Below are 25,128 nucleotides of genomic sequence, written 5' to 3'. Positions count from 1 at the left end.
TGGCTCTAATGTTAAAGTCGCCTTTGGAGGGGCTTTAATGTTAAAAAGAAAAAAGTGTGTGTGGGGAGTGTGTGTTGCGGGGGTCAGATGGGTGAGTAGTTGAAAAAAGACAGGCAGTGGGTCTGGGGAGCTGGTGACAAATTTGTTCCTTAAGATACACAGGAAATAGTCTGAGGTTTTATCTACTTAGTAAGTAAATTGCAAAGCAGAAGCTCATATAATGTTTACTTTGGTATATCCTCTGTCTTCCCAGTCCACTACATTGCAAATACATTCTCAGAAGAAAATCCTGTAACTCCAGAAGAAAAGAGCCCTAGAAGGTTTAAAGCAGACTGAAACCCACTTTCGAAATCTCCCTTTCTAAAAAAATGTTTTTAAAATAATAAAATAAAATTCCATTCTTTTGGGATGTCTGACGTCAGAAATAATAAAACGAAACCCAAACAAAACAAAAAACAAATAACAATGACGACAAAACCAAGGGCTCTACTACCTGATTCTAGAAGGTCCAGTGTTGAGTTTGAGAGGAGGCCTAGAAGCAACTTTTCCAGTCCGCATTCAGTACCAGCAATGTTATGATTGACAGTATTGAGGGGGGGACATGTGGAGAGATTTTAACGTTTGATTCGGTTTCATCTCCATACTTCAAACAACAGGGCAGACCAGCTTCTCTCTTCAACCGGAACCCTCTTTACAGATACAAGGAATGAGATGCTTTTAAAAATTACTTTTCCCAACTGTGCCCCAAAGCCCAGAGTTTTAATGAGATTTTTTGCAGATTGACTTTTCTTATGACCATGTAAACTAGAAAACAAAAACTAGCTAATCAAGTTTTTTAAAATGAAAATTAAAGCCCCCAAATTAAAATGATCCTTAAAATAACTTCTAAAGCCTGTCAAACTCCGGACAAGAAAGCATTCATCTCTGTACATTAGCTGCCAGTAGAAGCTCAAGAGTTTTTCAATTTGGCTTATACAGTTGCTTAAAAAATAAAACTGTATGTATGTATGTGTATACACACCCCGCCCCGCAAATTCGCACACAGAAAATTAAAGCTGTCATCCTTTGAATTATGATGATCCAGTCCCTAAGTTGTATCCAATTCTTGTGATCGCATTGACTATAGCCCGCCAGGCTCCTCTATCCATGGGATTCTCCAGGCAAGATTACTGGAGTGGGTTGCCGTTCCTTGACCCAGGGATCAAACCCTTGTCTCTGGCATCTCCTGAGTTGCAGGTGGATTCTTTACCACTAGTGCCACCTGGGAAGCCCTAGGAAGAGGTAGAGGCATTTTTAAGCTTGGAGGGGCTGGTGTGACTCTGTGAGGGATTGACTGTAACGCATACAGTGACCCAGAGGGCAAGTGGGGAAGGAATGGATGCTAATACTGGTAAGTATTAAATCCTCTGTATTAAAAGAAGACAGTTTTACCACAGAGAGTGGTGGACTGTTTCAGATCTCTAAGTATCATTAGGGAGGCAAAAGAGATGGTTAAAGTGAGGTAAAGCATAAAGAATAAGGATAAGTAAAATAAGGGCCTCAAAATTAATACCATGCATGATCTGATCTGGAATAACTAACAAATGCCTACATCAACTGGACATTTAGATTCCAATCGCCAAGCAAAATTGTGTAGGGTCCTGAACCAGCTATGAAGATGTTTAAAAGTCCATAAGCCTGGCCCCATCTGAGCTAACCAACGCTGAGGGTCCAAGGTGGGGCACAGGGAATGGTCCACTGATGTGCAGGAAGAGCCTGTCATCTCACAAACATTCTCTGTCCTTAGCGATGACTCATCTTTGGTCCTTTAGGATCATCTGCAAGACTCCTATATATTGTAACATCGAAAAATGTGTGCCCTCCCCTTTTATAATGGCACCTTTCTGTATTCTATGTGCACATCTATTCGTCACCTAAGTAAGAAAATTTTGCTAATAAATGTTAGGTGGTTTCCGACCGTGGCTATTGCTGAGGTAGTCCTGATCAGCTGCTGCTGCTGCTGCTAAGTTGTGTCAGTCGTGTCTGACTCTGTGCGACCCCATAGACGGCAGCTCACCAGGCTCCCCGTCCCTGGGATTCTCCAGGCAAGAACACTGGAGTGGGTTGCCATTTCCTTCTCCAGGGCATGAAAGTGAAAAGTGAAAGTGAAGTCACTCAGTTGTGTCCGACTCCTAGCGACTCCATGGACTGCAGCCTACCAGGCTCCTCAGTCCATGGGATTTTCCAGGCAAGAGTACTGGAGGGGGATGCCATTGCCTTCTCCCCTGATCAGCTAGTATATCTAATTAGAATGCAGATCTGCACCTTCCCATGTCCATTTTAGAGCCACCTAGGTCTTGCTTATTACATAGATCTGTGTCTCAAAGAGATGCCCCATTTCTTTTTTAAACCGTGCTCCCCACCCCTCCACCCCACTCCTAGGGAGACTCGGTGGCTACAGTTTGTCTTTTTTTCCTTGGTGCGGATACCATTCTAATTTGGTCTGATTTCATTTTCCTGTTCTGGTTTAGGGCACTGGCATACTTTAAAGCTATCTTGCTAGAGGGTGGCTTCTTCTCTTAGAAGTACATTAGGTGGACAGTCTGGGGATGTGTGCAGAGAGGTGGAAGAGGAAGTGGAGTGGAAAACAGGAAAGCACAATGGCAAGAGTCTGCTGATGGTTTCTTCTTGCATGCTGCTTTACCCCTTACTCACCGACGACGACTTTCATTTTCTAAAATAGTAGATCAACAAATCTTCAGTGGCTCCCTGGGCCCTAGGAAGTCGAGTCCCATCTCCTCAGCCTGGCACTGGAGGCCTCCCACCACCGCATGGCCTCAGTGGGTCTCTGCATTCTTCACACCCACCCTCCAGTTTCCTCACACCCCTTACCTGCCTGGTGCAGCCCCTGGGGCCCATCTTTCTCCTGTCTCCTTGGTCCTTCTTGTCCTTTCTCTGAACTTCTCCAGCAGGCACTGTCTGTGTCACTCATTAGGGCTTAGTCATAGTAGCCACATTTTAAATTAATGATTTCATACATGTATGATTTATCTCACTAACCAGACCAGAACTCCCAGAACTGGAGGCCCATGGGTTGAATTCAGCCCACCAACATGTTTTGTTTGGCCCACACAATGTTTTTGAAGAATCTGAATTAGTTGCCTTGATGGCATATCATAAAAATTTGATTTTGTGAGTCTCGTGACAAGCCAGAGGCTCTGACCATGCTGGGCTGGCATTCTAGGATGGCTCCAATCAGCTGGAGCTGCTGACTGGAGTAATGATGGTCCCTTCAGAGTGACGTGTCCTTTCCAACTTGGCAGGGTCCAGATCACACCTCTGACCTGCGCCGGCCCCTTCCTGATCTCACAGACCTTCCTGTCTCCTGCAGTCATTTAAACTTGCAACCTCTGAACTACACCCTATGTCCTCGGAGGACATGGTCTTTGTCTTCATTTCCTCACCTCCTTAAGTGTCTGAACACTGCTATTTACATAACAGGTGCTGAAAAAATACTTCCTGAATGAAAGGAAGAAAGGCCAGAATTGAAGAAGCAGATGAAAGTGATAGGGAGATGAGGGTTAAAGGAGGCCAAGGCTAAGGACAAATGATGAAGTGTTTTCCAGTGCCTCAAAAAGGATGTGAAACCAAGACTTTAGAAACCCTACAAATATGATTAAAATCTAAACTGTTTTTCTTTAAATCTTTTTTAATATATCAAAAGTCCTGCTTTAGTGACATGTTAGTCCCACCAGAAAATAACCCCAACACCCCCTTTATAGCTTCAAATGGCAGTGATTTATAAAGCTCTTTTAGAAAATAAAAAAAGGTATTTTGTTTTTAAAATGGTAATTTCCCAGAAGCGGGACAAGAGAAACTCAGATTATCTAGTGAGCCTCTTCAACTCTGAGTGTACTTTACTGTGTCAATAGTGAAAAGAGTCAGTCTGTCCTTTTTAAAAGAAAAACCACAAAACTTTAAGCCTTACTTTGTACTGCTGACTAGGTAAGAGAAATTACCCCAAAGGCTGTCTTCAGCTCACATCTGTCTACAAAATCTCAAAAGAAATACACTGTTTAAGAGATGCATGTTACCAAGGACGTTTTCCTGAACTTGCACCAAATTCCTCCTGGGTGTCATCCAAGCTGCCCCTTTCCACTCAAGTGAGAGTGAAGTTCAGAAGATTAGGAAGAGCAGGGCTCCAGAATACTAGACACATCACTCAATGACTGAACTTTAAGTTAAACTTCACAGATGAAACTGTGATTCCAGAGGAGAAATTGGGCCTTAACTCGGTGTTCTAACACTGGAGGTTTTACAGCCTTCCTTTTCTCTAAAAACCCTCTGAACTCTGTTGCGAAGGGAACAGGAGGGAGAAACTGGTCTTACTGATGCCTCGACACCTCTAGGTTTGAGGGCATGAAGTGAATGGAGTGGGCACCGAGGCGCTGGGGAGAGACGAAGTGGAGAGACTTCAACTCGTCCACTGTGAGAGTTCGTGTTTGAGCTAGAAGTTTGAGGAACTAAAGCTGAGCAAAGCTTTAGGTCTGGGATGTGAGTATCTCAAGCTGCTGGGATAGAGAGGAACTCACTAATGGGAGATGTGTAGAGGCATCCAAGAACAGACATCTGCCTCACTTGATTCTTAGTCAATTTTTTTCTTGTCTGCCTGCTGAGGTGACCTAATTTTTTCACTTCAAGAAATTATAACTTAAAACCCATACCCACTTATAAGCATCAGATTGTGGAAAGTTTCATTCCATAGGCAGGGCCTTATCATAGTCTTCTAAAATCCTGGTGTCCTGAGAGACAGTAGAGTGTGGCGGTAACAGCATGGGTTCTGGGGTCAGGCAAGACTTAGGGTGGAGTCCTAACTCTGCCAGTCAGAGGATCTGCAGCCCTAGGAAAGTCAGGTAACTTCTTCCAGCCACACTTTCCTCACCCCCAAAAGGAGAATAAAAATAGTACAATTGCATGGGATTACTCTGAGGTGTGAGTGAGAGAGCGCATGCAGACGACTTATCGCAGCACCCTGCAGGGAGCTGGCCACCCCAAACATGCTGTTTTCATCAGGGTCTCTCACAGTACAGGAAAATTCAGATGGTCAGTTGGGTGAAAGGTCATCAGGATCTTCGAGGATTTCATAACTTGGCTGGGCATATTGCTCATAGTTCGTAATTCTAAACAAGGCCGAGGTCAGTTACTCCTGTCAGAACTTGGGCTGGAAATGATTTTTCCAGTAGGAGGGAGGTTATGCTAAGCTGGCCATGCTCACACCTCTGCCCTCTGTGATCAGATATATGCATTTCTGAACCAGCCAGGAAAGGGGAAGCTGCTCTGCAGGAAGCCAGCTGTCCCACCCGGGGCCTGTCCCACAGCCTTGAGTTTTATCTAGTGGAGCTAACTGGTAACAGATAACCAAAGGCATGCTCCCAACTTGCAGAAGACCAGCAGAGTTTTACAGGGACACAGCATGAACACTTTAATAAGATGCAGAACACAAAATGCATTTCAGTAATACCCAAGAACATGTAATGTTTCAGAGTTTGGAAAAAACACAGCTACTCTGTCCATTCCAATTTATAAGCAGATTCTACAGCCTGAGAGGTCTGGGCTTTTACTGGCCTTTTTCCCTGATGATGTAATGAGTATCTGAAACTGACAAATCTAAGGCTGAACAAGAAACTCAGAACTAGAGATCACGTCATCTTTCCTTAAAGTAACATCTCACTGCCTGCTTACTTTCCTGCAGAAAGACTGGACTGAGACTCACCACAGTAACCAGTCATGTCACACTTTCAGCCAGTAATAATTCTTGGTACCCTAACATTTTCTATTTAAAATGCACCTAAATGGCTTTCCTCTCTATTCCCTGCCTTTTGTCTTTAAACCCCACCTTAAGATCTTGGTCCATTATAGCTGACACTACCATGCATCTGGTTCTACATACTACCTTTCTCAAGTATGAATCTTCTTATATCTACAGCCAGATTAGTCAGGAATCCCTTTCTTGAATACCATCTTAATTTAGACTGCTCGAATAGAATACCATAGTCTGAGTGGCTTATAAACAACAGAATTTTATTTCTTACAGTTCTAAAGGCCGGAAGTCCAAGACTGGGGTGTCAGCATGGTGATGTCCTCGTAAGGGTTCTTGTCGGGATTGTAGATTGCTGACTTTTCATATCTTTCCACAGTGAAGTGTAGAGAGAGGAAGCAATGTCTCCCATGATTCTTTCAAGGGCACTAATTTCTTTTATGAGGACTCTGCCCTCATAAATAACCTCATCTAATCTTTATCACCTTCCAAAGGTCCTACTTCCTAATATTACATTCAGGGAGAGGGTAGGGGTTCAACATGCAAATTTGGGGAGGGGAGCACCATTCGGTTTATAACAGAGGTCTAAGTCTAAGCCAGGACTCTACACACATGAGTTGGCCATGATACAATCTATCCTATACCAGAAAAACAAGAGGACTATACAGATCTTCTGTAGACTCCTTGGGGGTAGTCATGAAAAATCTAGAATCATGTTGTGGAAGGCTAAAATAATTTAACATAAAACAAGCAAGAATGTATATAATGTTGAGAACATTCTGAAATGGTTAAGGCTAGAATATTCTCGAGTTACATAACTATTTCTTCTAAATTTTGGGGATAATCACAGAAATTATCCTTCTCTCAAGACTATTTGAGGACTAAAGAAGTGGGCAAGGAAGAGATTAAAATGTAAAAGAGATTAAAGTGAAGATGAAATTAAAATAAAAACAAACATATCAAAATGCTAGCAGTTGCTATTTCTAGGTACTATGGTTATGGGTAATTTTGATCTTTTTTCTTTCGCATCTTTGTGTATTTTCCACATCCTCTACAATGAACATATGACTCTGATAAGCAAAAAGGAACTCCAAGAAGCTGTAAGACAAAGATAAAGATGAGGTCTTCCAAATATTTGATGAAAGACAAATTAGGGTTCTTCTATTATCAGCTGGTGATTGCCATAACATGATAATATATCCTGTGAATTTCTAGGAAGAGTATGTGGTTACAAAAATCATAAATACAATTTTCCATGGGCTGTAGGGATCAAGCATGCCAATGGTGTTGAGGATAATGAATAAGTGAATCTTTTAGTGTTATCGATACTTTTGGGGAAAGCAAGAGAGGCATTGTTCAGGACTCCAGGGTCAGTACTTTAGGTAATAGACTTCTACTGAAGGGCTGTGAGTACAAAAAGAAACTGGTGACAAGACAGGGAGAATGGGAGACTCTAAAACCAGGATAGCAGCTGCCCAGACATGTTCTATAGGGAAGACACCAGTAAGAGTCTGAGATAAGAGACTTACAGAAAGACAGTTGTAACATAAAGTCAAAATACTGTGGGACAAGGGGTAAGAGTGAAGCATGGAAGCAGTATGGACAAGTAGGAAGGGCCAAAGGAGGAGCCACAGGCTAGGAAAGGGCATTTAAAAGTGTCTAGAAGGGCCTGTGCTGTAACTGATGAAGTCCAAACTTCATTAGAGAAGTTTGAAATTAATTTGAATTTGAAAATTTCAGTTCTTGCATATGAATTCAACCGTAACACCAGAGATGGTGAGAAAAAATAAGGGTGGGAAGGCTATGGAATCCAGAGGCCCTGTAAAGGATACTGAAGGGTCCTTGAAGGATATTGGTGGAAATTTGCCAAAGACAGTGTAAAACAGAGGGAGGGAAAACCAGTGATCTGCCCTCCTTTGCCCCAGTGTGTTCCATATAGTTTCTTTGAACAACATGAGGGAGAAATGAACGCTGAATTCCTAAGCCTTTGGGTCAGACAGGTAACATAAACACATGAAGTAGTCCAGTCCAGAGTGACCTACAGTGTAGGCAAGAGCCCATCACACTCTGCTTGAAGGGACAGCTGTGGAAATATGGGCCTACAGTTGCCAAGTCTGAGTTTTCAAGAAAAGCCAGATATCTGGATTTCTCTGAGAAGTGTTATTGTTAGTAACTAATCAAATCTCTAAAAAACCATCAAGTAAGTCAAAGAAAACATACATGGGGAGGAACATGGGGTCGGGGGCCTGGGCGAGTTTGCGACCCATTCCTGGACCCCTTCCTCAGTACAGCTGCAACTTTGGTTAAGGAATGGATTTAAACATGACATGCTATCTAGAAAGCACACAAATATCTGACCTTTGGCCAGTCCTGAGACTACTAGGGACACTCAAGCAGCAAAAGAAATTGGTATAATGGCATCACTGCTAATACCTTGGGGAGAAAATTACACAAGTTTAAGTAAGCCTAATGTCCAGATGTATAAAGAACAAAGTATAGAATCTGGGAATGACTTAAATGTGGGCCAGAGTCAATGCCTGAAAGCACTTGTATGCTGTTTTCTAGTAGAAAGCTGCACTTGAATACTGAAGAACAAAACCTGCCCCTGGGGCAATTTTACAAAATAATACAGACTTGGTATACACCATGCTAGTGACCAGATAATTGATTAGTTAGGGTTTCTGTGGCTTTGGATACATTTCCAGGTAAGAGAGATGTTACAGTGAATACAATTATCCATGTCCCAAGTGGATGGAAAGCTCAAGATTGCCCTGTTTCAGGTTGGAAAGTAGAAGTGCTTAAGTGCAGACCCCCTAAATGCTCAGAGCGACAGAATTCAACAAGATTCCTACCACCTACACCAGGTTGATTAGTGTGTGTCCCCTTCTCCCTCCATTCATGTTCACTGAGGACCTGTAAATCTGACTTCATTTGGAAATATGGTCTTTCCAGATATAAATAAGATGAGGTCATATTGGACACAGGGGGGCCCTGATACAATCAATGACTGGTGTTCTTATAAGAAGAGGGAATTTTGGACACAGACACACATTGAAGGAAGACGACCATGTGATGGCAGAAGCAGATTTTGGAGTTGCCACCACCACCACCCAAAGAATGCTAAGGATTGCTGGCAACCAGGAGATTCCACAAGAGTCAAGGAAGGATTCTTCCCGCAAGCCTTTGCAGGAAGAAGCACAGCCCTGCTGGCACTTTGATTTCTAGCCTCCAGAACTGAGAGAACACATTTCTATTGTTATAAAACACCCAGTTTGTGATAATGTGTTATAGCAGCCCTAGGAAACTGAAAATTTTTTCAAGCTACTTCTGGAATGAAAGGCTTGCTGTGGTGGATTATACAATGACTTACAATTATGCCCCAAACTAGAGCAATATGGAGGGTACAAGATAAAGGCACAGGAAACACTCTGCCAACAGAGCATGAAAACCCTTGTTTTTGGAAAGAATGGAAATGAGGAATAATGACTAGTAACCAAATAGAGAGCAAGAGAACTTCCAGTTCCAATGGTGTTATACATAGCATTTATCCCAGAGTTGAACTAAATTTAATTTCATGTAAGGGAAACTACACATTACAGATTTTAAAGATTCTAGTCATCTTGTCCTTTTCCAACTTAGTTTCCTTTCTGTAAAGAAAAAACCAAGCCCTGAAAAATAACTACAAGTCATTTTAGTTCTTTACATATCTAAAGAACAAGATTAAACACTAAGTTATTTATAACTTTATCCCACTTCATATGCAGAAAGTTTTCCTAATATACACTTACATGATTGTTGAAGGGTGGGGTGCTTTTCATTTGCCTTTGTAAAAATTGAAAGTATAGTTATTTTTAAATCTGGTTATATTAGAAATAAACATAGTATTGATTTATCTATGGGTTTGCAGTGTTACTTTTTCTTTGCTTTTCTATTTCATGTCTCAGACCTCTTTTCTCATATCAGCTAGTCTAAGCCAAGGGAAAGGAAGGAGAGGCTTCATTTATCTCACTTAGAGGTTCAATTAATAAAACCACAAAAATAACACGAACCATGCCATTAAGGCCTATCGTCCAACTAGATGTACTCACCCACATTATCACCACCAGCTATAATTACCACCACCACACAGATCTTGGACCAAAAGCCTCTCTTACAATTTTGGTACATGTAAATGAATTTCTTTTAAAAATGCTGTTCATTAGCAATACCCTTCCTAATGAACAGCATTTTTAAAAGAAATGTATCATATTTGAATGATTTCTAGACTATGAGTGTCTGCTCATGTAAAACTCCAGGGTAGTACATAACTATAACATATGTGTGCCATACTCAGTTACATATCAAGAAAGTTTAAACACATCCACCTATTTACATCATATGATCCTGGCCAGCTCTGTGGGAGTTGACACCTCAGACCACAAGTTATGCCTACTGGTAGCCTAAATAACATGACAGATAACACATATGTCATGATAATATTATATCATTTAAGGGTATATAGGTAAACTGCATGTGCTTCCTGTGTGATATATTTGTATTTATTATACATTTATAATATACATGTATAAATATATAACACATTTGATATTTCATATCATGAAAATGTCATTAAACAAAATATATATTTATAAATACATGATATATAAAATACTGGGACTGACAGAGAATGATATCCATTCAAATTTCTGATTTGTGGAAAGGGTTTCAGTGGTTTCAACAACTGTCTTGAAAATAAGTAGATGTGTGACAACCTAACATTAAATTTAGGGTAATAACATATCACTTATGTGTATTCTCTGTGTTGAAGGTAGACAGATGACTGTTTGGAGGAAAGAATCTTGCTGCCTAGAACATTTAAAAATGTTTTGTGGAGGGCATTCCTGAGCTGCCTTTGGACCAAATTCTGACTCTGAATACTTTCACCCACAAGGAACCACCTCTATGTTCCAAGAAATAAGTCTCAGAGAGGCATCTTCTAAGGTCTTATGTGATAATTAACAAGACCCAGAAGGACAGGAGGAATTTACAGAGACTTCTCTTAAAAAAAGAAAATCATGAAAATGTACCTGATCTAATTTGGATTTATCCATAAACAGGTAAACATTCCATTTTAGCATTAAAACATGGCTAAAATCAATTTTAAGAGATTTTTATATTTATATACAGAGCACTTCACACAAATCTAATAAAGATATGCCTTTCTCTGAAATTGCCTGAGAGCTCTGTCATTATAAGCTCCTAATACATTAGAAGGTGCTCAAGGAATGTTCATAAATGAATGAATGGGTAAAACAACCACTGCTCCTGAACATTACCCTGTGATGTCCTTAATAAATTTATTCCACGGGATGACTCTGGGTGATTAAAATGGTATGCTCCCTTTCACGTAGGCCACTAGGAAGCTTAGAGCTAAATTTGTGATTTACTTCTAACAAAAATAAAGGACCAGAGAGTATATATTTCGGTTTCCCATTCTTATCTCTGGTTTTATATTCCAATTACTGATTCCCTCAACTACTTATTTTATTCTTCTGTATTGCGTGTTCTTTAGAAGTGAGGTATAAAATAGACTAATAAAAAAAGAATCTTTCTTAAAACCATAACACCTTACTAACCTCTCCTACAACACTCAGTGATTTTTTTTTTTTTTTAAAGAGCTCTCCCCAAAGTAACCATTCTGCTTTGTTCTTAGTTGCTCAGTCATGACTGACTCTGTGACTCCATGGACTGTAGCCCACCAGGCTCCTCTGTCCATGGGGATTCTCCAGGCAAGAATCCTGGAGTGGGTTGTCATATCCTCCAGGGTTCTTCCCAACCCAGGGATTGAACCCAGTCTCCCACATTGCAGGGAGATTCTTTACCGTCTGAGCCACCAGGGAAGCCTGATTAACCATTCTATCTTTGGTAAATTCTAGAAAACCCTAGGGTTTAATGGGAAAGTTAGAAAAGCAATGGCCTAAGCCTCTGATCGTTGTTGGATCTGCTTGTCCCTCAAAAGTGAGGCTATTCCTCTGAAGCAGTGCTAAACGAAACAAGAGATTGAGCTGTTTGCTCTTGTGGCTTATATTTGCCACTTTCCTATAGTGTACAGAAGCTATATGTTCCCAAAGGCTTAACTTTAAACACCAGGGTGAGAAGGTAAGAGAAACAAAAGAGGAGCGAGAACTGTCTGTGTCAGAGGCAACTCTCTACAGTTCCTTCCCACTAAATGTAGACATCAACTTAATTTTGGCCTAACAAATTTATGCTTAGTTTTTCCTATGCTCTTTTATTCTCTTTAAGATGCAATCCATTTAGATTTCAAAATAGACTATTGTGTAGGTGGCAACTTTCATTCCAAGACACAAACAAAAGTGCTTTTCAACAATTGTCCATGTCCATATTTAAGCAATTAGTTTAGACAATCATGTCAAGCCTTACACAATTCTGCACAATGGATTTTCTTTAAAGAGTAAGATACAATTTAAGAAGCTGAAAGTAAGCTTAACTAGGAGAAAAACCCCAGGGGGCTAGACAGGAAATTCTGGAAACCCAGTCTCTATCCACGCATGGGAGTTAAGAAGCATAAAACCCACCTGGACTTGAAGGCTGCCTTCAGCTGATATGTCAAAAGAGAGGAATGGATTCCTGACTTGGGTTTTGTTTTCCCTGTCTAAATGGTAGTCCAAGAAAGTAGACCAAGAAAACTGCTGCTTTGGTTCTCTGCAGCCGGCTCCACTCTCCCTTCCTTCTCTTCTTCCCTGCGCCCCCACCCCCCGCCACCCCAACTAATGCTTCAGGCAGCTGCCACACTAAGGTGGTGGCCGTGCCCAAGGCTCTGAAGGTGAGGGAAGGGGAGAAACAAGGGGGAGCTCTGTGACTAAGACATAACCCAGCGCAGGGATGGGTAAGTGAGCTAAGTGTAACCCTGCTGCTAGTCTTCCTGGTAGAATCGAGACCATAGAGAAGGTATGTGGTCCAGACTTGTCTGTCTCCTTCCGTGAGGGCTGCTTAGCAGAGCTTGGGATTCCAGCGTTTCAAAGGAGGACAGGACAAGAATGGAGGAAGACGACGGAAACAAAAGTGGACATGGACTGTGGCTAGGTGCTCCACACATCCCAGTCTGCCTGAGATAGTTCTGGTACTATTAACTGTGTCTCCCTTTCACTCTCCACAGCTCTGACCCAGTGTTTCTTAGGAGTGCGTATTTGTGCTGTACGGAGACAATTCTTCCTTTCAGGAGACTGCTTTGCTCAGTGTAGAAAATTTAGCAGACCTACTTGTATCCACTAAATGCCAACAGCATCCTCCCCCCACCCTATCATTTTTTGCACACCCTGTCATTTTGACAAGCATAAATGTCCTCCCTCTTTTCAAATGCCTTCTGGGGAGAGTAGTAAAGCCCTGGTGAAGTCACTGCATGCTTTCTCAGTGAAGAAATAAGTAAGGTGAGGTTCAGCGAGGTGAAATGATTTAAGGCCATTGCTAGAAAATGACCCAAGAATTAACTGTTTCTTAATTTTACATACTGTGCTCCATCCAGGACAAAATCCTACTGTCCCATGACACACCTGTAGCTGAATCACTGTCTGCAGAAGCCCAAACTGCAGGGAAGAATTTACATGTGGTAAAAGCAGTGTTTTATTTGTGACCACTTACTGGTATGTAGTCAGTAGTCAAGCTTCGTAACCTTGAAAAATACCATTATTATTAATAACCTTTGAAACCACCAAGGGTTAGGAAGCTACTGACTTTAGATTTTAAAACACATGACATTTGGAGGTAAGTCACAAATGCTTTCCAGAAAAGGCGTAAGGTTGTCATTATTTTTTAAATAAATGAAGCTTAAAGAGGGATTTATCAGTTAACAACAATGGCACCTATAAATATGCTTTTGAAGAATTTTTTCTTTAAGGAACTAAAAATGTTTAAGATTACAGTATTCTCAAAACAAATCAATAACAACACTTACCTCCTATGGTTCTTATTAGTTTGACTTTCTGAATAAGATTTAATTCTGAAAATAACTCTAGGAGGCAGGCTGAGAAAGTATTATTCCCATTCTGTATGCATGCGTGCATGCTCAGTCACTTCAGTCGTGTCCAACTCTGTGCGACCCCATGGACTGTAGCCCCCCAGGCTCCTCTGTCCATGGAATTCTCCAGGCAGGAATACTGGAGCGGGTTGCCATGCCCTCCTCCAGGGCATCTTCCTGACCCAGGGATTGAACCCACATCTACTGCGTCTCCTGCACTGCAGGCAGATTCTTTACCGCTGAGCCACCTAGGAAGCCCACTGACCAAGAAACTGGGGTTGAGAAATTTTAGGGGCTTGCTAGAAGGTCGGACCTCCAGTCCAGCATTCTTATATCTTGGAAACTCAAGTCAGGAGCACTGTTGAGAGTCAACTATTACATTTACCTAAATAATTCCACCTCTTTCTCCAGCATTTAGGAGAAAATATTCTTTTCCTTCACATAATTACTCATGGTCGTTTGTAGTCACTAACAGCAGGACTCCTGAGCCATGGGGAAATGGGCAGACTGGGTTGCTGGCACACTCACCACTCACTGAGCACTTACTTTGTCTCAGGCCTTGGCTGAGGCACTGAGGCCGCAAAGGCTAATCAGAGCCGGCTTGCTTTTGATGGGTTCAAAACCATCTTGAGGGCACCTTTAATATTTTCAGTCAGAGCTGACTCACTTCTGTTACCCTGAGCTGATATGGCCAAACGGTTCACCATGACTGGCTGGCCGTGCCCAAGCCAGGATCCCTCCCTGGCATGCCTAAGTGACCCCTCTTTCGCTCAGCCCTCCCCTCACAAAACCCTCAACAACAACAGACTGTAACATGAACTCCAAACCCTGGGACACAGTCTTTGTGTAGATAAGTTCTAGAAATAAACCTATGGCACACCAGTTGGACTACTACTGCTACATTAAGAAAAACAAAAAGGTTGTTTATTTGGTTTGGCTGACGACATTGAGAAGCAGATGAAGAATGATCAGACACTTCCGTCTACACTGCCAAAGAACGATGATTTTCAATTTCTCTTTTTTAGACACGTTTGCAGTAGGAGGAGAGGTGGAGTGTCTAGAACTAGGCTTCTATACAGCTCTAAAGTAGTTACTGGGATCTAAACTGCTGTAATATCCTGTGCTGAGCAATTTCAAATATTCTAGAGATTAGATTCATAGGCTTATCAGTACCCTGGAGATTTGATTTGCTTGTTACTGTGAATACTGTTAACAGTGCAGCTTCGGGCGGGGGCAGTGGCGGGCACCTCCTATGAAACAGTTCCTCACCATCCCCTAGTCTCTCCATTCCCTCTTCTTAATAAATAAAGCAAGCATGTGGCAAATATGTTTCTATTTTTCCACCAAGAATACAGATGTGACAGCTTCTTCCCCTCCTCTTCTCTCATCCTTCCTCCTCAACCCCATCTTTCCCCCTCCCTACCAAATGACCTCATTCCTGCGCAGAACGGACACCAGCTGCAGGGAGGGTGCCTGCACCAAGTGGGATCATTATCATCATTAGGAATGCCAAGAAGCTCAGATGGCCTCATCCACATGTGCCGTGTGTTACGGCTCTGCGGTCTCCCAACATCCACAACCAGGCTGCTGTCTGGAGTTGGAAAGGCTCGGCCCTCCTGAAAATAGTGTTACTAAAAAACCGTTTAGATATTTCTTAACAAATCCATCAGTGACAGGAGCAACAGTGAATAGAACCTGCCAGGATGATGAACTTGGTGGCAGCCTTAAAAGTCATTTGGGTACAAAATTCCCATTTAAGAAAAATGAAGACATGTGAATTTTCAGGGTGAGAATTGTTAAGAGCTTGTTTGCAAGGGGAGGGCTGCCTAGAAAATAAAAATTAGAAAAAGAAATCTAACATGCAGGCAACAATAAAAGGTAATGTTATGATCTCTATTTTCACAGGCACATCCCTATAGATCCAGGTTCATTTCTTCATGGGCTCATTCACTCTTCTCCACACTACTATCTGTTCATTAGTGCTAACGCATTCTGGAGAATGAGGCTGTGAGGTTTTATGAGACACAGTGGGAATAGCAATTACCATACACTGAGTGCCTACTATGAGCTGGACATTGGGCTATGTGCTAAATGCATGCTTCTCAACATCTTTGCACAGATAGATCATTACTTCCATGTTACAGAGGAGACAACTGAGGCTCAGAGAGGCTTCCTAGGTCCTCTTCTACAAACAAGCACTCTTTCTCAGTGGTCTTGTCCACACTAATAGCTTTAAATGTCATCTATAAGCTATTATCCAATTTACATCTCTAGTCTAGATATCCCTTCTGAGCTCCTAATCTGTTCTTATAATTAAATACCTGCACGACATTTGCATTAGGATGAATCACAAACATTTTAGATCAAACATGCCTCAAACTGAATGTGGGATCTCTTCCTGCCCACTTCCCCCATCTCACCCCACCCCCAGGCTAGGCTCTACTCCAATGTCAGAAACGGGAAGTCATCGGTGACACCCTCATCTGCAATGCCACCAATCCAGGGAGCCATCAAGTCTGGTAAACTCTATCTCCTAAATCTGTCTTGAATCCACCGATCTTGACATCATCGCTCACCTGGATAATGCTATTAGCCTCACTGGTTTCCTTTTTGTACTTCCCCAGTCCAGTGTGTGATGAGATTAAAAAAAAAAAAAAAAATTGGTGTGATTCAAACATAAATATGATCATGTTTATCCTCCTCCCACCCCTACAAAAAACCTTTCACTGCTTACTCGTTGCTATTAGAAAAGGCCCAAAGTCTCATCAGTGCCTACAAGGCCCTCTTTAATACCCCTCCCCACCCCTCACCTTTGCTTCTGAACCTCTCCACTTTCCTCTCACTCACTGGGCTCTAGTCTAGCTTGCCTTCTCTCAGTCCTTTTTTGCATCAAGTTCCTTCTTGACTCTGGTTTTGGGGGCTTGGCCCTCAGCCTGTGATGCTTTTATGCTGTCTCTTCATCTGGCTAACTCCTACCTATTCTTAAAGTCTCAGCTTAAATATTATTTCACAAAATTGTTTCCCTGCTCCTTTGACTCAATTAAATACCCTGTGTGTTTCTTATTTTTTATATTTATTAATTTAATAGTATATACTATTACTGAAGTATTTATTTAAAAACTTATTCTTCTTTGGCTTTCCCAACTGGAGTATAAACTTAACGAGTTAAAGAAAGACCATGTCTGTCTTGTTAACTGCAGTCATCATGCCTAATGTAATGTCTGGAACACAGAAGATAATCAATATCTGTTAAATGAATAGAAGAGACAAATAACTTGCTCAGGGTCACAGGATTTGAACCCAAATCTCTCTGTCCTAAACTGCATTCTCTTTGAAAACCTTGTAAAGCAGAAAAGAGGACTTTATAAATTCAACATATCATAATCAGTTTTAGGGATGTAAATTTCCCAAGTCTCAAAGTACTGACTGACTGAAATGGATGGATGGATGGATGGTTATATGGCTGAAAGGAATGGGGCCTGGGAGTAAGGTGGGATTGGGAGTAAACTACCTCCCACAGTCTATGTGACATAGAAACATCTACTGACCTTCATGAGTAGTCATAGTAGAGAAATGAGAATATGGATGAGAGAGGGGAGATCATTAGACATTGTTAAGCTGCTACAAGTCTGAACAAAAAACATTTAAAACCACGGGAACAAATCTTTAATATGGCTGAAAAGAGCAAAGGTAGAAAGATTTTGAAGAGACAAAGCATCATCTTTTATGAAGGAAGAAAAATTACTGAAGGTTGTTTTTGCATATATCTTCTCTCCTTGTGTGTGTGTGTGTGTAGGATGTGGTACAGATAAAGCAGAAGAGGATGAAGAATGCACTGTTGGGAATGCCTGAAGAAAGCTTCTTTGACTTTTGAGGAATAGGGAATAATTCTTTCCTTCTGAGACCTAGGATATTTGACTCTATCAATACTTTTCTAAAAGTGTTTTCTGCTTGGTGGGCTGTCAAGACCAACACAGGGTATTTAGGCCCTTATTCCTTGAGTCTGGTCATACAATCCAATTTTCCTCTAAAAAATGCAAGACTTCACATTTTTCGACAATGAATGTAGACTTCTTACATTTGCCCAAGTTGTCAAGGTCTTGGAACTTTGGCTTTGTTCCTCGACTTCAACCCTTTTATTTTCTTGAACGGTCCAAGCTTCTCCCAAGTTCTCAATTATTAGGAACTTTTTAGGAAAGTTTATTTCTCATGTTGCTGTCCCTTTGTAAGGATGAAATGGTGTGATAACACTTAGGTTATCAGCTTTTTGGCAAAAGAGAAGGAAAAAACAAAAAACTTGTTCTCCATTTCCTCCTCCGGTTCTCCATAAAAGGTAACAAAACTCTTCAGTAAATTCAGTGTCATGCAAAACAGTTGAAACTGTTCTGACTAATTACACACTCTAGTTAATAGTGTTTCAACCACACATGGAGCACCAATTTTCAACGAATTAAAATAACATATACCTAGGTACGGAGGAGCCTGGTAGGCTGCCATCTATGGGGTCGCACAGAGTCAGACATGACTGAAGCAACTTAGCAGCAGCAGCAGCACTAGTAAAATGACACATGACTCTAATGTCATCTTTTAATGAATCAGAAGGTGCACAGGATCCTGTAGTTTGAACATTTTGATCATTTTACTGCATGACTGTGCTTAGCAGCTGGCTAATGAAACATTAGATAACAGTTTACAGTATCTATTATTGGGCTGGTCACAGAGCCAGCTGCATTTGCTACTAGTTGGTTTTCTATTAGAATACAAAAAAAAAAAATGAAGCTATACATTGAGTTTGACATTTATGGTACTAAGTTCTGTAACTGGATAATTCTGTTTGTTTCAAGGTTTGGGGGGCATCTTCTGATTTCAGTGACTAAGTTTTTGCCTTCAGTGTCATGATTTTTGCCCTTTTCAGCTCCTTTAATATTTGATAATAACTTTAAAGACAAAGGTCTAGCATTTCTATTGATCTGACAACGTTAAGATCAAGAGCCTGGGCTTATGGCAAGAGAAAAAAGGACTTAGAAGGAGATCTATGTTAGAGGAAGAAGTGACAAAGAATGCACTTCCCAGGTGGCACAAGTGGTAAAGAATCCACCTGTCAATGCAGTAGATGCAAGAGACGCGGATTCTATCCCTGGGTTGGATGATCCCTGGATTGGGAAGATCCCCTGGAAAAGGAAATGGCAACCCGCTCCAGTTATTTCTTGCCTGGAAAATTCCATGGACATAGGAGCCTGGTGGGCTACAGTCCAGGGAGCTGCAAAGAGTTGGACACAACTGAGCACACCACATGCTAGACAAAGTGACAAAGACAATGGAACAGAGAACAGAGGAAGGAAGGGCTCATGCCCTGAGAGTTCAAAAGCTGCAGGCTGTGCCTTTCGAGTGCATCTTCCATGGTCACTATTTTAAAAATCGAATTGTAGCTGGGGTCTTTGTACACGAGAGACTATCATTTTGAAAGAAGAAAAGGCTGAGAGAAACCAAGGTACAACGTGAATTATACTTCCCCTGAATTTTATAGTTTAAAAAGATCCCCAGTAGACTTAAAACCATGCCATGCAGCCATAAAATACTCCATTTCACCCCATAGCTTGGCTGTCTGCACTCATTTCCCACTCCCCAAAATGAATACATACAACAAATTCTATTTTCTTTTTTTTTTTTGGAGGGCAATTGTTGATTAATGAATCATCTTTCCTGTAATTTTTATTTTTTGTAGACTTAGTTTGGCTAGGTTCCCTGGCATTCCTGTTGAGATATGTAATGGAAAATTTGACCTCACACTCTTTGCTTTTTTGTAACATCACAAAACACTGATATAACAGAGTTACAAAAAAGTAGCTTGGAAATGAAGGGATGCACACAAAAAGAGAAAATGCAGTGTGGAAAGGAACAAAGATACATTAAATCATCTGGAAAGTAAATATTTAGCTTCACAGACATGGAGTTACATTTATCTTTAAGAACAACTCGTTTGTTACAGCCTAGGATGTCACAGTGTTTCCATCATAATTCTGCTTTTCTAAAGAGATTATAAACCAGACATAAAATGTCATTCTCAAAATTAACTTGGAACACAGGCAGCCCATTTTGTAGATCTTGTAACTTTTTCCCAAAATGGTGATTTAGGGAGGGGCAGACAGAATAAAGGTGTCAGTAAGTGATTTCTTGTGTTTAGTCATATCTGAGTTGAAATAAAAGCTTGGCAATCTTCCTTCTGTGATTCACATCCAAAAGTCTATGGAAAATGTAACAGGTCATACAGAGTCAACTTTGGTACCATGAAACTTGGGATTTGGCAGTAGAGACATGCTTTAGGACAAGTCTGTCAGCAGAACTCACGGAATGAACAAAATGGCTGTTAAAACTGTCTTTTCACATGTTAATATAATGAGACTGTACTACTCAAGATAAGACTATACTCTCTTCCCAAAGTTAAAAGAATCAGTTCTTTAAATGTATAATCCTAAAAATTTTCTAGGTCTTATTTGGTCTCTGGCTTCTCTGATTTACTCACACTGAAGAGGACATTGACCCAGCCCACTGACTATGAGCTGAGAAATTACTGACTTAAGAGTCCCACATAGCTCCCACCACCAACCTCTCCAAAGGCCACAGTGCCCTGGAATAGGGCATCCAATGAGGTGTTTCACGATAACAACACAGGGTGATGTGTGTCTTCTCAACCCTCACAAGTCCCCATGGTTGTCAGAATGCATATACAGAGAGTTTAGTTTATTAATCATCTGGAAATGGTAAAAAAGGAAGAGAGGAAAGAGCAGATGCAGAGAAGCCTGCACAAATCACTACTTAGTTACTCAGGCTGCTGGAAAATGCACAGATGCTTCTTGATGTTACCTAAGTTGTTTCTAAAACCACTGTCACATCTGTGTAGTCTTCCCTATAAAAATGCAGCATTATTACCTGGAACTATACAAATAATTTTCGGTGGAAAAAGCTTTATTATATACCACTGATTAACTGGATGAGTAATCTTTATTTGAATAATAATGTTTTTGTTTTTTTTAGAAAAGTGAGTTACAACAGGAGAACCATGAAATATGCAAATAAGCCACAAGAGAAGAGTTTCTTTTTGTTTTTATGTTGTAAGTGGTAACAGATGGCTACCTATTCCAGAGACTGTCTTAGGTTTTACTTCTCACTGATTTTGGCAGACGCAGACAAAAAAAGTATTCAGACAGCTTGGAATAATTGTATTTATCCACTTATAAAATGCAGGTGGGCTGATAAAGAAAGCTTTTAACTACAAAGAGAACCATTAGGAAAAAATTAGCATGTGCCACTTAATATCCTGTTTAAGGGAAGCATGAGATCTTGGTTGAAAAAAAATTGGTGATATATTAAAATATCAACTTCAGGGAGGATGTTCTTCTAGAGTCTTCTGGATTCCTAAAAAAATTTCTAGGTCTTATTTGGTCTCTGGCTTCTCTGATTTACTTACATTAACCTTACAGTAATTTGAAATAAATTTTACCCTATACTTCCCATGGGGTATTAAACCAAATTGGTATTTTGGTATAACCCCACTTAAATCAGCTTTATACTTTTCAGCTCTTAATATTCCTGTGAGTCTTGTGTTCATTCATGGGATGTACTCCTGTGACCAAAAACACTTAAGAAACAAAAACTGATCAGTCTTTTTTGCGATCAAGTTAATATGTGAATTGGAATGATTGAATCAGACAAAAACCATAATGATTTACATCATTACAGTGAAAGAGCTGGACATTTTTGATAAACTATCATTTTAAGACAGCAATTTTCACAACAATAAAACAGAGGTGAAAAGTACCACTTCTTATTTTCTTCTGTAAGTATTAAGGAACATCTATTAATGCTATAGGGTTTCCCTGGTGGCTCAGACAGTAAAGAATCTGCCTACAACGCCAAAGATTTGGTTCCATCCCTGGGTCAGGAAGATCCCCTGGAGAAGGGCATGGCAACCCACTCCAGTATTCTTGCCTGGAGAATTCCATGGACAGAGGAGCCTGGAGGGCCCCAGTCCATGGAGTTGCAAAAAGTCGGACAGGACTGAGCAACTAACACTGTCACTTTTCTCTCACTAATGCTATTGGGCTTCCCAGGTGGCTCAGTGGTAAAGAATTCACCTGCCAATGCATGAGATGCAGGAGACGTGGGTTTGATCTCTGGGTCAGGAAGATCCCCTGGAGGAGGAAATGGCAACCCATTCCAATATTCTTGACTGGAAAATTCCATGGACAGAAGAGCCTTGAGGACCCCAGTCCATGGGGTTGCAGAGTCAGACACGACTGAGCGACTAGGCACGCATTAATGCTGAAATTACTGAACTTGTTCCCCAACATCAAATTCTCATTTCCTTATGCAAACAATTTTGTATGTATGTATCTTTTCAGTGACATTTCATTCATACGCAGACAAACATATATAGTGTATATATATACACATATACATATTCTTTCCTCCTTTTATTATATGCAAATGGTAGCACTCAATATACACTGCTCTGTCTGTGCTTTTTGGACTGAACATTATACTTTGGAGATCTTTCCATATCAATACATAAAGACTTTTCCAGTCTTTGTTTATTGTATTCCACCAATATTAAACATCCTTATCAAAGTATATTTATTTCCAATCTTTTGCTATGACAATGTTAATTTTTAAATTAAATCAAACTGTTTATAAGAAAATACATTTGACGATGAGTTTTTGCTTGCTGCTACGTCCTAACCCAATTCTCTATGAACAGAAAATACGTTTAAAAAAAAAAAGAGTAAGAGGCAAGATGGGGTCTTGGCTAATCGGTTTTTGGATAACAATGTCTTACTCTTTTTTTTTTTTGTGATTAGTAAAGCAATATTTTTAGGATAGCCTTAAAATAGTAGATGCTATCACATTACTATTCTTATTATTTCTGTAACAGTTATATTTTAATGAGAAGAAGACAGAAAAAAGGGAAAACTCAACAAGTTCAAAGCTAGCTCTCTTAAGGCATAGATTCAAATGACCTGAAAAAAACTACTCAGGTAATTGGGAAAGAGAAATCTGAAGTACAGCCTTAGCTCTGCAAAAGCCTTAATCTGTATTTTGGAGCAAGTTATCGATCACCCTCATTTTCTTCAAAAGCATTTAAGCACAAATACAGAACCAACTCTATGTTGTGAGGAGCTTCACAAAGCAAGCCAGGCAGATACAGCAACTCTTAGTGAAAGATAGCTAAAAGAAATGCAGCTATACCTGTCTTTACAGATGGGGTTTGGGAAATTGTCTATATTCATTACATTTAAAAAAATCTTATAATTTTAACAGAAAAATTATTAAATGATTTCTGTAGCAAATTTGTTGGGAGAAAAAATTTTATATTCCTCAGCTCATCTTTTAGTATGAATTTCAGATTTCCATATTTTGAATTAGCTTTATTTAAAGTGAAGACAACTAACTCTCTGTGCCTGTGTGTATGCATATGTGTGTAGTTGCTTTGTTTTAGCATTTAAATTTTTAAAATTTTGAATCAGCTTCAAACTTAAGAGAGAAGTTGCAAGAATAGCATAAAAAACTCTTCCATCTTCTATCCAGATTCACCAAGTGGTAAAAATCTGCTTCTTTTTCTCTCTTTCTATATATACATTGTTTTCCTAAGCCATCTGAGTTGCAGATATCATGTCCTTTTGCCACTAAATATTTCAAAATATATTTCCAAAGAACAAAGGTAATCACTTAGTTTATGACAGTACAATAAAAATAAGGAGACTTACATAGTCACATTATTATTATTTAATTCACAGAACTGACTTGAATTTTACCAACTATCTCAATAATGCAGCTTTTTTCCTACTGCAGGATCCAAACTGGGATCAAACATACATGTAAATATTCCTTTCTCTTTGGTTTTAACCTGAAATAGCTCCTCAGCTTTTCTTAGTGTTTCAGGACACTGATACTTTTGAAGAGTATCTTTCACTTTGCGTTTGTCTGATATTTTCTTAACATTAATTATACATTTTTGGGGACAAGGATATCACAGATGTCTTTCTCAATGCATAACATCAAGAGGCACATGATGTCAGTCTGTTTGACTACTGGTGGGTGTAATTTTGATCACTTGGTTAAGGTGTGACTATCAGGCCTCTCCACTCGAATGCTACTATTCCCCATGGATGTTACTAGGTTGGTGCAAAGTAATTGCGGTTTTGCATTGTTGAGCTTGGCATTTGACATTGGAGTACATTCTTAAATGTGGTTGTGTTTACATCATTTTAATGTGCATTACCTTGTTTTATCTTTTTTTTTGCTAATGACTTATTACTTGCTATTTATTTTACAGCAAGCGATGGCACCCCACTCCAGTACTCTTGCCTGGAAAATCCCATGGACGGAGGAGCCTGGTAGGCTGCAGTCCATGGGGTAGCTAAGAGTCGGACATGACTGAGTGACTTCACTTTCACTTTTCACTTTCATGCATTGGAGAAGGAAATGGCAACCCACTCCAGTGTTCTTGCCTGGAGAATCCCAGGGAAAGCAGAGCCTGGTGGGCTGCTGTCTATGGGGTCGCACAGAGTCAGACACGACTGAAGCAACTTAGCAGCAGCAGGAGCATGGAAATGATGTTACACAAAAAGCAAATTATAGCAATTTTAAAATTTGATTTCAAAATGGGTCATAAAACAGTGGAGACAACTCACAACATCAACAACCCATCTGGCCCAGGAACTGCTAACGAATATACAGTGCAATGGTGGTTCAAGAAGAAACCATTTGCAAAGGAAATGAGAGCCCTGAAAATGAGGAGTGTCGTGGCCAGCCATTGGAAGTTGACTATGACCAACTGAGAGGATCATTGAAGCTGATCCTCTTACAATTACGTGAGAAATTGCTGAAGAACTCATTGTCTACCACTCTACGGTCATGTGGCATTTGAAGCAAATTGGAAAGGTGAAAAGGCTTGATAAGTGGGTGCCTCATGAGCTGACCACAAATCAGAAAAATCATCATTTTGAAGTCTCATCTTCTCTTATTCCATGCAACAACAATGAACAATTTCTTGGATTGTGACATGGGACAAAAAGTGGATTTTACATGGCAGTCATTGATGACCAGCTCAGTGGTTGGACCAAGAAGTTCCAAAGTACTTCCTAAAGCCAAACTTGTACCCAAAAAAGGTCATGGTCACTGTCTGGTGGTCTGTCGCTGGTCTGATCCACTATAGCTTTCTGAATCCTGGCAAAACCATTACATCTGAGAAGTAAGCTTGGCAAATCAATGAGATGCACTGAAAACTGCAAAGCCTGTAGCCAGTATCGATCAATGT

The 25,128-nt window shown here is 40.4% G+C and overlaps 2 protein-coding genes across 5 annotated transcripts in view; one reads left to right on the top strand and one right to left on the bottom strand.

Moving 5' to 3' along the window:
• Positions 1-25,128, bottom strand: part of CMSS1 (cms1 ribosomal small subunit homolog) — a 395,379-nt gene that overhangs the window by 131,081 nt on the left and 239,170 nt on the right. Inside the window, exon 1 of one of the 3 annotated variants that reach the window (XM_059886727.1) lies at positions 2,872-2,986. Coding sequence (XP_059742710.1) covers positions 2,872-2,971 — 100 coding nt within the window. The 5' untranslated portion in view covers positions 2,972-2,986. 3 annotated transcript variants of the gene reach the window in all.
• The window catches only part of FILIP1L (filamin A interacting protein 1 like), a 308,326-nt gene that overhangs the window by 51,911 nt on the left and 231,287 nt on the right, over positions 1-25,128 (top strand). The gene's annotated exons all lie outside the window — the stretch shown is intronic.

Source organism: Bos taurus, chromosome 1, assembly GCF_002263795.3.
Source record: "Bos taurus isolate L1 Dominette 01449 registration number 42190680 breed Hereford chromosome 1, ARS-UCD2.0, whole genome shotgun sequence".
Classification (NCBI taxonomy): Eukaryota; Metazoa; Chordata; class Mammalia; order Artiodactyla; family Bovidae; genus Bos; species Bos taurus.
The sequence above is the reverse complement of the archived record's forward strand: the minus strand, read 5'-3'. Positions and strand labels throughout refer to the sequence as shown.